The sequence below is a fragment of the Saccopteryx bilineata genome, chromosome 8 (genome assembly GCF_036850765.1).
Source record: "Saccopteryx bilineata isolate mSacBil1 chromosome 8, mSacBil1_pri_phased_curated, whole genome shotgun sequence".
In the NCBI taxonomy this organism is placed as follows: Eukaryota; Metazoa; Chordata; class Mammalia; order Chiroptera; family Emballonuridae; genus Saccopteryx; species Saccopteryx bilineata.
The window spans coordinates 41,073,882-41,088,154 of NC_089497.1; the positions used below are offsets into that span (position 1 = coordinate 41,073,882).

At 38.2% G+C, this 14,273-nt stretch overlaps 1 protein-coding gene across 1 annotated transcript in view; it reads right to left on the reverse strand.

The window, feature by feature from the left end:
• Positions 1-2,198: 2,198 nt before the first annotated feature.
• SLC9C1 (solute carrier family 9 member C1) overlaps positions 2,199-14,273 on the reverse strand; it is a 119,848-nt gene continuing 107,773 nt past the window's right edge. Inside the window, exons 25-26 of the mRNA XM_066240806.1 lie at positions 9,808-9,934; positions 2,199-2,299 (exon numbers count right to left, since the gene is read on the reverse strand). Coding sequence (XP_066096903.1) covers positions 2,199-2,299; positions 9,808-9,934 — 228 coding nt within the window. The remainder of the gene's footprint in view (positions 2,300-9,807; positions 9,935-14,273) is intronic.

The window sequence follows — 14,273 nt, forward strand, 5'->3', positions numbered from 1 at the left end:
AGTCTAGAAATTAAGATAGAAGATAGAAGTCATATTTCAAAAGTGCTAATAAGCAGAGCTTTACAGAAAGTAGAGCTGGTGTCAAATCTGGTCTGTAGAGCAGAGGACTGAGAACAGGGGTTCTGGTGGTGGCAGCACTGTGTAAGGAGCTGTCTGACATTGTGACAGGCCTTCTCATTACGCAAAGGTTAAGCAACAGTTTTGGGGTGGTGATGGTGGTAGAGGAAGGGTTTGGGGGATAGTAGGAAGGGAGTTGGACCAGAAGCATGGCCAACATCCAACATCAGAGAGAAAAATTATCTACTAATTCCCACAATATGGTGATTTCTCTCTATGTCTCACTAGCTGAAATCCCTAATGTGTAATGGACGCCCACTCTCATACTACTTCTTCTAACAATCATCATGCAATCAAAATTTATTTAATTATGAAAAAATATCAGTTTGGAGGCACATGTACAGGGAGAGCATTAGCACCCCTGACTCTTCCTTTCATTACATAAAATATGCTATTAAGCTAACTCTAAAGCTTGGCAGCTGGCCAGGACTAAGGAGAAAGAAGGCATAATCAGTGGGCTCTAGAAGCCATCTAATATTTTATCTAAACTGTCTTCCTCATTATTTTTTTAAATTGTAATTCCTCTTTATTACTTCCTAGTCTTCTGTAGCAACTTTTTTGGCAGAATTAGAGGAGGTGGCTTTATCCACATAAAGAGAGAGATAGAAGAAGAAGGAGAGAGAGAGAGAGAGAGAGAAAGAGAGAGAGAGAGAGAGAGAGAGAGGAAGTATCAACTCATAGTTGCAGCACTTTAGTTGTTCATTGATTGCTTCTTATATGTGCTTTGATTAGGGGTCACTGGCTCAAGCCAGCAACCATGGGATCATGTCAATAATCCCATGCTCAAGCTGGCAACCCCATACTCAAACTGGTGACCTCAGCGTATTGAACCTGGGATCTCAGCATTGCAGGTTGATGCTCTATTCACTGCACCTTCACTATTCAGGCACTATATCTATATTGTTAAGAAAATCAATATGGGGAGAGTAAACACAGTTCAGAAAAGTAGTTTTCAATGTTAAGAAAAGATTAACAGAGAATAATAAAAATGATATGTATGTATTGTTTGTTATGTGCTAAACATTTTCCTTTTTTTTTTTTATCTCCACAGCAACACTATAAGATATGTAATGTATCATTATTAGCCCTGTTTTATTGATGGGGAAAGTGATGTTTAGGCAAGTTAAGAAACTTTTCCAAGGTCCCATGGCTAATCAGTGATGGAAACAGCTGGCAAACCCAGGAGTTTCATACTAGCACCTACACTCTTATCCCTTTTGCTATTAGATCAGGAGTCCCAGGTAACAAGCAACAACCAGGGAAATGCTGAGGAAGAGCTTCCCCAAGAAGATTCCAAAATACCTAAGTAGGGAGTGAAATTCCTTCTTTTATGCAGTATAGGAACTTGGGTGCTGGCCACTTGAAGGCCAGGGAATTTAGTGACATTTCAGTTAAACATGGACTTGAGAAAAATACCTTCATCTTCAATGCCCTCCACAGAACCTATAACCACTATTCATTCAACATACACTTGAGGACAGCTTAGGGGAGGAAAAACATGTGTTTTTGAAGTTTTAAGCTTAGTTAATAGCACTAATTTCAGTGCTATTAGAGCAAAAGGACATAATTGATGTAAAACATGTATTTCTTTTTAACAACCAAATATACAAAGTTCTGGCTTATATATTTGTACAGACCTTTCTCAGATTCTAGGTATTATAACCAGCATCTCCTGGGGTAACACAACCAGCTTGTCAAAGACTGGAATTAAAAATATATTTTCTATCCCATCGGGAACTCCCTAAGATCCAGTCTATTGGTAGGCTGGTGTACATAGTGTGAGGAAGTTTCACTCTATTTCTTTTTGCCCCAGTTTCATTTCCAGGGCCCTATGGTGCTTCAGAACTTGGGATCTTCTTGCAGAGTTGGTTCAGGTTTTTTAAAATCCCAAGGTCGCCAAAGACTTATTCAATTTCATAGTGGACCCTGAAATTAATATTTGTGAGACTTTCTGAATAACTTATGTAACCTGGGATAGATTTGATTACAGTATTTATTATTAAGCTCCTGCTTTGTGATAGGTGTTGTAAAAACAGGGGCAAAATGCCTTCAGATTGGAAGATCCCAAGTGAGTAGCTGAGTCACTGAGTAATCAAGTCTTTGGACACAGTTTCAGCCCAAGGTGGAGAAGTGGAAGGGTCATGTACACTACAACCGTAGCCACTTCGGTAATGCTTAGATGCTAATGTGATTCAAGAACATTCTGGCAGCTCTTGGAATTTGCTTTTCTTTGTCATGTCTTTCATATTTACTTTAAAATATAAATATAATTTCCATTTTACCTTGTGCTGAGAGAAAGCATTTATGTCAAAGTCTACAAAACAATTAGTAGATTAACTCATTTAGAATAAAAGAAACACATTGGTAGTTTCAACAAATTCTTTTTAAAAAGAATACTTTAAATTTACCTCAGTAAGTATTTGACATTGAAGGCCTTCTTCGTTTACTGTGTTAGTTAAAGCACTGAAACAAAGAACCATTTTAATTAGTACAACTATCAAATTAAACTAGGTTCAAATCTCTCATAGTCATGGGCTATGATCTGAAATTGGTGGTAATCTCACTTGGTGGGAAGAAGACTCACTTTAAAAAAAAGAATTAGAAGTTTTTTATTATAAATATTATGTAACAAGTGTGTAGAAAATAGAGAAACAAAATCATCTATTGTCTTACAATCCCCAAACCCTTTTATATTAATGTGTATCAAAAGCACCAGTCCCACTGGTAAACAATGGGAATATATTAGAAAGCAAAAGAGTTATAATCCATGCTTTTTGGTAGTTCATATCTTTTCTTCTTTTTTTAAGTGAGAAGAGGGGAGATAACGTGCCCTGAATGGGACCACCCAGCAATCCCCATCTACAGCTGATGCTCTGCCCATCTGGGGTCATGCTTGCAACCTAGCTATTTTTAGCACCTAAGGTGCAGGCTCCACAGAGTCATCCTCAGCAGTAGGGCCAACATTCTCTAATCAATGATGCCATGGCTGCTCGAGGGGAAGAGAGAGAGAGAGAGAAAAGGGGGAAGAGGAAGAGGGAAAGCAGATGGTTATTTTTTGTGTGTGTTCTGATGAGATTGAACCCTGGGACTTCCATACACCAAGTAGATGATGCTCTACTGCTGAGCCAACTGGACAGGGCTTGTAGTTTATATTCTAATGGAGCAGATGGGTCATCAAATATACAAACAAAAAAATAAAACATAAAAAAATAGGACTGAGGAGTGACATCAGAGAAATGGTGCCATGAGGAGCACGACCGACAAATCTCCCCAAAATTTCAACAAATTCATCAACCAGAGATAGAAAAATCTATCCTTGGAGCGTCTGGAGTCCCATATACTGAAAACAACAAGTTTTCAACAAGTGGTATCAACAAGACCATCCTCAGATGCCATTAAGAAAAAGGAAATCAAATATCATGGATACAAAAGATAGAGAAGTATCACAGATAGGTGTGGAAAAATCTATGGAGAAAAAATTTAATATGTTGGAAAATTTGGAGCTAAATGACAGAGAATTTAAAATAGAAATATTAAAAATACTCAGAGATATACAAGAAAACACAGAAAGGCAATTTAGGGAGCTCAGAAAACAACTCAACAAACACAAAGAATATATTACCAAGGAGACTGAAACTATAAAAACAAATCAAACAGAGATGAAAAACTCAATTCATGAACTGAAAAACGAGGTAACAAGCTTAGCTAATAGAACAGGCCAGACAGAAGGTAGGATTAGTGACATAGAAAATAAGCAACTTCAGGCACAATAGAGAGAAGAAGAGAGAGACTCAAAAATTAAAAAAAATGAGAAAGCCCTACAGGAATTGTCTGACTCCATCAAAAAGAATAACATAAGAATAATAAGTATATCAGAAGGAGAAGAGAGAGAAAATGGAATGGAGAATATATTCAAACAAATAATAGACAAGAACTTCCCAAGCCTGTGGAAAGAACTAAAGCCTCAAATTCAAGAAGCAAACAGAACACCGAGTTTTCTTAACCACAACAAACCTACTCCAAGTACCATCATAATGAAATTGGCACAAACCAACGAAAAAGAAAAAATTCTCAAGGCAGTCAGGGAAAAGAAGAATACAACAAACAAAGGAAGACCTATTAGATTATAGTCATATTTCTCAGCAGAAACTCTACAAGCTGGAAGAGAGTGGACCCCAATATTTAAAGTCCTGAAAGAGAGGAACTTTCAGCCACGAATACTATACCCATCAAAGCTATCCTTCAAATATGAAGGAGAAATAAAAACATTCACAGATACAGAAAAGATGAGGGAATTTATCATCAGAAAACCCCCACTCCAGGAAATACTAAGGGGGGTTTTCCAACCAGATACAAAGAACAAAACAAAACAAAACCACAAGTAAAAGCTCCACCAAGAACACAATAAAACCAAATTTAAACTGTGACAACAAAAAAAGGGGGGGGGAGAGGACGGAGATTAACAGTAGCAAAGGACAATGGAGTGCAGAAACACTCATAAGCTAGGGTACTACAATGAATATGGTAGGTACCCTTTTCATTACTTAATGGTAACCACCCTTGAAAAAACCACCACAGAAGAACATGACTTAAAAAAGGTAGCAACAGAGGAAAGAAGTATGGAATACAAACAAATAAAAACAAATGATAGAAAAACAAAAGAGAAAAATCAAACAAGATGCAAAACTAACGGAAAGCAATTTATAAAATGGCAATAGGGAACCCACAAAGTGTCAATAATTACACTAAATGTAAATGGATTAAACTCACCAATAAAAAGACAGAGAGTAGCAGAATGGATTAAAAAAGAAAATCCAACTGCATGCTGCCTACAAAAAACACATCTAAGCAACAAGAATAAAAACAAATTCAAAGTGAAAGGCTGGAAAACAATACTCCAAGCAAATAACATCCAAAAAAAAGCAGGTGTAGCAATACTCATATCTAATAATGCTGATTACAAGAGAGCAAAAGTACTTAGAGACAAAAATGGTCATTTCATAATGATTAAGAGGACACTGAATCAAGAAGACATAACAATCCTTAATATATATGCACCAAACCAAGGAGCACCAAAATATATAAGACAGCTACTTATTGACCTAAAAACAAAAACTGACAAAAATACAATCATACTTGGAGACCTCAATACACCGCTGATGGCTCTAGATTGTTCATCCAAACAGAAAATCAATAAAGATATATTGGCCTTAAACAAAACACTAGAGCACCTGGATATGATAGACATCTACAGGACACTTCATCCCAAAGTGACGGAGTATACATTTTTCTCTAGTGTACATGGAACATTCTCAAGAATTGACCATATGTTGGGCCACAAAAATAACATCAGCAAATTCAGAAAAATCAAAATTGTACCAAGCATATTTTCTGATCATAAAGCCTTGAAACTAGAATTCAAAACAAAATACTGGCAAATCGAATACAACAAATTAAAAAAAATAATACATCATGACCAAGTGGGATTCATCTCAGAATCTCAAGGATGTTTCAACATACATAAAACAGTTAACGTAATACACCATATCAACAAAACAAAGAATAAAAACCACATGATCTTATCAATAGATGCAGAAAAGGCATTCGATAAAATACAACACAACTTTATGTTTAAGACACTCAACAAAATGGGTATAGAAGGAAAATATCTCAACATGATAAAGGCCATTTATGATAAACCATCAGCTAACATCATATTAAATGGCATAAAACTGAGGACTTTCCCCCTTAAATCAGGAACAAGACAGGGTTGTCCACTCTCTCCACTCTTATTTAATGTGATGCTCGAAGTTCTGGCCAGAGCAATCAGACAAGAGAAAGAAATAAAAGGCATCCATATTGGGAAAGAAGTAAAGGTATCACTTTTTGCAGATGATATGATCCTATACATCGAAAATCCCAAAGAATCCACAAAAAGATTACTAGAAACAATAAACCAATACAGTAAGGTCGCAGGATATAAAATTAATATACAAAAGTCCATAGCCTTTCTATATGCCAACAATGAAATATTAGAAAATGAACTAAAAAAATAATCCCCTTCACGATTGCAACAACAACAACAAAAATACCTAGGAATAAACATAACAAAGAATGTAAAGGACCTATATAATGAAAACTACAAAGCATTGTTAAGGGAAATCGAAAAAGATATAAATACAATGAGATGGAAAAATATTCCTTGTTCTTGGATAGGAAGAAGAAATATAATCAAAATGGCCATATTACCCAAAGCAATTTATAAATTCCCATAAAAATTCCAATGACATTTTTTAAAGAAATGAAACAAAAAATCATCAGATTTTTATGGAACTATAAAAAACCTCGAATAGCCAAAGCAAACCTAAGGAAAAAAAATGAATCTGGGGGCATTACAATACCTGACTTCAAACTATATTATAGGGCCACGACAATCAAATCAGCATGGTATTGGCAGAAAAATAGACACTCCGACCAATGGAACAGAATAGAAAGTCCAGAAATAAAACCACATATATATGGTCAAATAATTTTTGATAAAGGGGCCAACAACACACAATGGAGAAAAGAAAGCTTCTTCAACAAATGGTTCTGGGAAAACTGGAAAGCCACATGCAAAAGAATGAAACTCGACTACAGCTTGTCCCCATGTACTAAAATTAATTCAAAATGGATCAAAGACCTAAATATAAGACCTGAAACAATAAAGTACATAGAAGAAGACATAGGTACTCAACTCATGGACCTGGGTTTTAAAGAGCATTTTATGAATTTGACTCCAAAGGCAAGAGAAGTGAAGGCAAAGATAAATGAATGGGACTACATCAGACTAAGAAGTTTTTGCTCAGCAAGAGAAACTGACAACAAAATAAACAGACATCCAACTAAATGGGAAATGTTATTTTCAAACAACAGCTCAGATAAGGGCCTAATATCCAAAATTTACAAAGAACTCATAAAACTCAACAACAAACAAACAAACAATCCAATAAAAAGATGGGAAGAGGACATGAACAGACACTTCTCCCAGGAAGAAATACAAATGGCCAACAGATACATGAAAAGATGCTCATCTTCATTAGTTATTAGAGAAATGCAAATCAAAACTACAATAAGATACCACCTCACACCTGTTAGATTAGCTATTATCAACAAGACAGGTAATAATAAGTTTTGGAGAGGCTGTGGAGAAAAAGGAACCCTCATTCACTGTTGGTGGGAATGTAAAGTAGTACAACCATTATGGAAGAAAGTATGGTGGTTCCTTAAAAATCTGAAAACAGAACTACCTTATGACCCAGCAATCCCTCTACTGGGTATATACCCCCAAAACTCAGAAACATTGATACGTAAAGACACATGTAGCCCCATGTTCATTGCAGTATTGTCCACAGTGGCCAAGACATGGAAACAACCAAAAAGCCCTTCAATAGAAGACTGGATAAAGAAGATGTGGCACATATACACTATGGAATACTACTCAGCCATAAGAAATGATGACATCAGATCATTTACAACAAAATGGTGGGATCTTGATAATATTATATGGAGTGAAATAAGTAAATCAGAAAAAAACCAAGAACTACATGATTCTATACATTGATGGGACATAAAAACGAGACTAAGAGACATGGACAAGAGTGTGGTGGTTACGGGGGGGTGGTGGTGGAAGGAGGCAGAGGGGAAGGGGAGGGGGAGGGACACAAAGAAAACTAGATAGAAGGTGACGGAGGACAATCTGACTTTGGGTGATGGGTATGCAACATATTCAATATTTGAATGACAAGATAACCTGGACATGTTTTCTTTGAATATATGTACCCTGATTTATTGATGTCACCCCATTAACATTAATAAAAACTTATTTATAAAAAAATAGGACTGTATGCATAACAGGATATTGGAGCACACAGGAAAATGCAGTTTTGTGAATTTGGGATGTACCAGTAAAAGCTCCTTGAAAAAGGTGAAATCTAAAGGATAAGAAGAAGCCCTGGCCAGATAGCTCAGTTGATGAGAGCATCGTCCTGAAGCACAGAGGTTGCTGGTTCAATCCCTGGTCCAGGCACATACAGGAACAGATTGATGCTCCTCTCTTTCTTTCTCTCTCTCTCTCTCTCTCTCTCTCTCTCTCTCTCTTCCTACCTCTCTTTCTAAAATCAATAAAATAAACATTAAAAATGAATAAATAAATAAATAAAGGATAAGAAGAAGTTAGCCCCAGAAAATGGGGAGATGTGAAAAGGGGGGTATTTAGGGACTTCCTGGCAGAAGGAACAGAAGGAATGTGCAAAGGTTCAGGTATGAGAGACCACCAGCTCTTTCTTATTAGGTGAACCGTTATCACTTTGGTGTGGCTCAGCTTTAGAGTGAGGAGGGGAGATGGCTGACAAATGAGCAGGTGGTAAAAGTTCCAACACCAGGTACTGTTTATGCTTAATCCAAAGGTCAACAGGGAACTCATCCCACATGGATTCAGTTATAAAATTGTAACATAATAAATATAAATTTATTTAAAAATAGCAACACAATATTACATATATCATTGCTTTTTTTTTTTTTTTTTGTATTTTTCCGAAGCTGGAAACGGGGAGAGACAGTCAGACAGACTCCCGCATGCGCCCGACCGGGATCCACCCTGCAAGCCCACCAGGGGGCGACGCTCTGCCCACCAGGGGGCGATGCTCTGCCCCTCCAGGGTGTTGCTCTGTTGCGACCAGAGCCACTCTAGCGCCTGGGGCAGAGGCCAAGGAGCCATCCCCAAGTGCCTGGGCCATCTTTGCTCCAATGGAGCCTCGGCTGTGGGAGGGGAAGAGAGAGACAGAGAGGAAGGAGAAGGGGAGGGGTGGAGAAGCAGATGGGCGCTTTCCCTGTGTGCCCTGGCCGGGAATCGAACCCAGGACTTCTGCACGCCAGGCCGATGCTCTACCACTGAGCAAACCGGCCAGGGTATCATTGCTATTTTTACTTGATATATGTCTTTGGTCTTTTCCAAGTTACTATGTAAAAAACTATTGTTGATTGATGTGCTAATTTACCATTAGATATTTTAGTTACTTCTAATTTTTGTTTTGTAAATAATGTTCAATTATCATTTTTACTTGTTTTGCTTCATTTCTTTCAAAATAAATGTATGTTCCCTGACCAGGGATCAAACCAGTAACCTTTGTGTATCAGGATGACACTCTAACAAACAGAACTATCTGGCCAAGGATTATTTTCTAAGTTTTAATCAATGACTTAATTTCATTATTAAATAATCATTTGTTATGATTTTATTTTTATCATGAAAAATTTATTTGATGGTCATACAAATTATTATATAATTACACAAATTATAAATAGGTATCTATTCAACTCTCATGACTTATATCCCTGTTGTTCAGACAACACGACACTATTTTCATAATTACTGCTATATAAAATATTTTGGGGGAAGAGCTACAAACACCCTCATTAATCATTTTTTCAAATTACTTTGATAATTATACATGTTTATTGTTATAGATTAAGTATAAAATCATTTCTAACTTTGATAGTCTCAGTCTGAATGCATACATTAAACATAAAATATAGCAGTTCAAAGGTTTCCTCAATACTCTAGGCAGGGTGCATACAATTTTAAAATGTATATATGGCTATTTTATAAATAGAAAGTAATTCTCAATTGTTCAAAGAAATCCAACTCACAGACGGATGCTTCTGAACCGGATGGTTTACGTGAAGGGTCATCCTTTCTAGTCTCCCATCTGAATTTTTCCTCATCAAGTGAAGTCTGAACAATCATTAATTTGGTAAAATCTTCTGTGCCTTGCATCTGAAAGGTGAGAAAATATGTTAAATTCTGAGTAAATATCATACAATTAAATGTTCTCTGCTAAGCTACTACCCCAGGCCCTCTCTAAATATCTGTACCTGAAAAAATAAAAACCTTCTTAGATATTAGAAAATATTTTAAAATATCTGGACATGTTGGTTTTATGAAAGTTGATATTCCATACATTTTCATTTATTTTTAAATATTTTACTCATGTCTTTTACAAGTGAGAAAAACAACCAACAGTTAATTATCAATGATCATTTAAATTATCATCGAGAGGGTTTTTTTTTTTGTGTGTGTGTGTGTGTGTGTGTGTGTGTGTGTGGCAGAAAGTTAATTTAAGAAACAATGGCATTTTGGGGATGTAAAGTTCAGCATAGAAAATATAGTCAACAATAATTGTAATAACTATGTATGGTACCAGGTGGGTACTTGAATTATTGAGGGAATCACTTTGTAAAGTATACAATTATTTAAATACCATGCTATACACCTGAAACGGACATAAAGGAATACTGAATGTCAATTGTAATTGAAAAATTATAGGAATTCAAGATAGTCTTTAACTTTGTGTTGTGGTTGTTTTCAATCAGTATCCTTTGAATCACTCTGGGCCCAAAATCCACATGTGAAGGGTTTTATGCCTAGGGGAATGGACAGAGTTGGGTGGGTTTTATACTGCCTTGAGATTCTCTTGGTAGGTCATCTAAATTCCCAGCGAGTACCCACACCAAAGTTCTGTTATTATATATTCCAAGAATAGAAGTTGGGCCTGACCAGTGATGGTGCCATGGACAGAACATAGACCTGGAACTCTGAAGTCACCTGTTCAAAACTTGAGGTTCCTGGCTTGAGTGTGGGGTTGCCAGCTTGAACATGGGATCATTGGCTTGAGTGCAGTATTATCAATACAATCCCAAGGTTATCAATTTGAGCCCAAGGTTGCCAATTTGAGACCAAGGTCACTGACTTGAGCAAGGAGTTGTCGGCTCAAATTGAGACTTAGGTCACTGACACCATCCCTGGTTAAGGTACATATGAGAAGCAATCAATGCTCAAGTAAGTGGAGAAACAAGTTGATGCTTCTCCCTCTCCCTTTGTCTCTCTCTCCCTTCCTGTCTCTCTTTCTCACTTCTCACTTTCTCTCTCTTAAAAACAAACACACAGAGGTCAAGGAGCACCATAATTTTTTTTTTTTTTTTACTATAGAGACAGAGTGAGAGTCAGAGAGAGGGATAGATAGGGACAGATAGACAGGAACGGAGAGAGGTGAGAAGCATCAATCATTAGTTTTTTTGTTGTGACACCTTGTTCATTGATTGCTTTCTCATATGTGCCTTGACCGTGGGGCTACAGCAGACCGAGTAACCCCTAGCTCAAGCCAGCGACCTTGGGTCCAAGCTGGTGAGCTTTGCTCAAACCAGATGAGCCTGCGCTCAAGCTGGCAACCTCGGGGTCTCGAACCTGGGTCCTCCGCATCCCAGCCCGACACTCTATCCACTGCGCCACAGGCAGGAGCACCGTAATTAAAAATAATGTTTGCTTCCTTTCACTGGGCATCACACTGTGATGTTACACTTAGAAAATTTTCTTGTGACCAATTTTCACTTCAAAATTTCTCTTATCCCCACTAATGTTTTTCTTGTGTCTCAAATAATGCCCTGTAAATATTTCTATTATAACTGTGTTTTATTTAATATATTTATATATGTTTCTTTCCACTTGGTTGAGAGCTCTTTTGAGGGCAAATTTCAAGTCTCATTTGTCTTGATTGCTTTAGCATCGGGCAGCATTGAGTATTAGTTGCTTTAGAAACATATGCCTGGGGGACTTCTAGCAGGATGGCCGTGTAAGTAAGTGCAGTACTTGTCTCCTCCCACAATCACATCAAATTTAGAGCTGAACAACTGTCATTCAGAACCGCATGAAATCTGGGTGAATAGAAGCTCTGCAACTAGGGAATGAAAGAAGTCACGCTGAGACTGGTAGGAGGGGCAGAGACACGGAACAGGTTGGTCTCACAACCATGTATGGTGGATAAAAATTGGAAAGGATATCACAGCTGCAGAGGTACTCCCCCACTGAGGATCGAGGGGTCCCAGTCCCACAGTAGGCCCTCTGTTCCAGGGTTCCAGTGCCAGGAAGAGAAGTTCCCACAGCATCTGGCAGTAAAAACCAGCAGAGATTGTTGCTGAGAGAGACAGAGGGCTTTTGGAGTCCCAGGCAGTTCTTCTTAAAGGGCCTGTGTATGGACTTACTTGGTTTCACTTCTTCTGAGTTCCAGCACTGGGGTAGCATCTCAGAAAGCACCAGAGAAATATGAGGAGGAACTGACTTGTCTGACTTCAGAGCAAGAACTGGGGCTATCGCTTTCTCCCAGACAGAAGTGTTGGCAGAGGTCATTGTTCCTTTGCTGAGTCTGCCACCCACAGAGCTGGCAGATGGGAGCCATATCTGAGACTCCATCAATTTAAATCCTACTGTATGCTCCCCCAACCCATGGTATTTCCCTGAGGCCTTGCCCCATCTAATTTTCTGGCCCACCCAAACTGTTTATAGTGGTTTTTCCATGTGAATGGCCTATCTTGACTTATGCCTCAGATTTTCCTAAAATCTTGCATACAAGCAGCATCTGGCCTCAGCATGCCTGTACCTCTTGCTAAGTGACCCCAACTCCAGCAGTAGTGGAAGTCTGCTTTAGTTCACAGCTTGGCCTCACCTGGGCACCTTTAAGCCCAGCACAAGTAGCAGCTATCTGCAAATTCCTTTCTATCTCATGTCAGGTAGCCCTGGGCAGAACACAGGCAGCAGCTGACCTTGGCCTGTACTTCCTGGGAGGCCCCAGTGCCAGTGCACCCAGTGTACAGCTCCTGCCATGTTGAAGCATCATCACCCAACCACTTCCAAAAGCAAAACACTCAAGGGGCCGACTGAGTGAGCACCAGAGCCCCCCTAAAGTAAGTCATGCTCTGTGGGATGAAGAATCACAGCTGATTCTTCACATAGTTGGATGTCAGTAGTCAGTAGCCATAGTCAGTCCTTGCTGCTGATCAACCTGGTAATATATCCATCCCATTGATATGTCAACAGTCATCAAGGCTCAGCTACAACAGGAGGGTGTATACAGCCCACACAGTAGGGCACATCTTTATTGCCCAGCTAGACCAATCAGGGTGGCTGTGTCACTGGATCTCACAGGACATCTAATATATTAGGCCACTCTACTGAGCCTGGGAGACATAGCAGCTCTACCTAATACATAGAAACAAGCACAAGAAGACTGCCAAAATGAGAAGACAAAGAACCATGTCCCAAATGAAAGAATAGAACAAAACTCCAGAAAAAGAACTAAACAAAATAAAGACAAGTAAACTACTAGATGCAGAGTTCAAAACACTATTTATAGGATGTTCAGTGAACTTACTGAGAACCTCTGCAACATAAAAAAGAACCAGTCAGAAATGAAGGCTACACTAACGAGAATAAAGAATAATTTATAGGGAATTAACAATAGAGGAGATGAAGCTGAGAATCAAATCAGCGATTTGGAACACAAGGATGCAAAAAGCACCCAATCAGAACAGCAAAAAGAAAAAAAAAATCTAAAGAAATGAGGATCGTGTAATTAGCCTCTGGGACAACTTCTAGTGTACCAACACTTGCATGATGAGGGTGCTAGAAGGAGAGAGAGAGCAAGAAATTGAAAAGCTACTTGAAAAAATGACAGACAATTTCCTTAACTTGGTGAAGGAGATAGACATACAAATTTAGGAAGCACAGAGTCCCAAACAAAATAATCCCAAAGAGGTCCACACCAAGACACAACATAATTAAAACATCCAAAGGTTAAAGACAAAAGAGAATCTTAAAAGCAGCAAAAGAAAAGCAGTTACTTATCTACAAGGGGGCTACCATAAGACCATCAGCTGTTTTCTCAACAGGAACTTTACAGGCCAGAAGGATTGACAAGAAATATTCAAAGGGATAAAAAGAAAGTAAGGATCGACAAACAAAATTACTCTACCTAGCAAAACTATCATTTAGAATCAAAGGATAGATAAAAGAACTTCACAGAAAAGTTAAAGTAGTTCATTACACCAAACTAGTATTACATGAAATGTTCAAGGGTCTTCTTTACGAAGAAGAAATATATGAACAATAAAATGGCAATAAATATATGTCTATCAACAATTGAATCTAAAAAACAGCCTGACTGGTAGTGGTGTAGTGGATAAAGCATTAATTAACCTGGGTCCCAGGTTTGCAGCCCTGAAGTCTCTGGCTTAAGTGTGGGCTCATCTGGCTTTAGCATGGGCTCACCAGCTTGAGTGCAGGG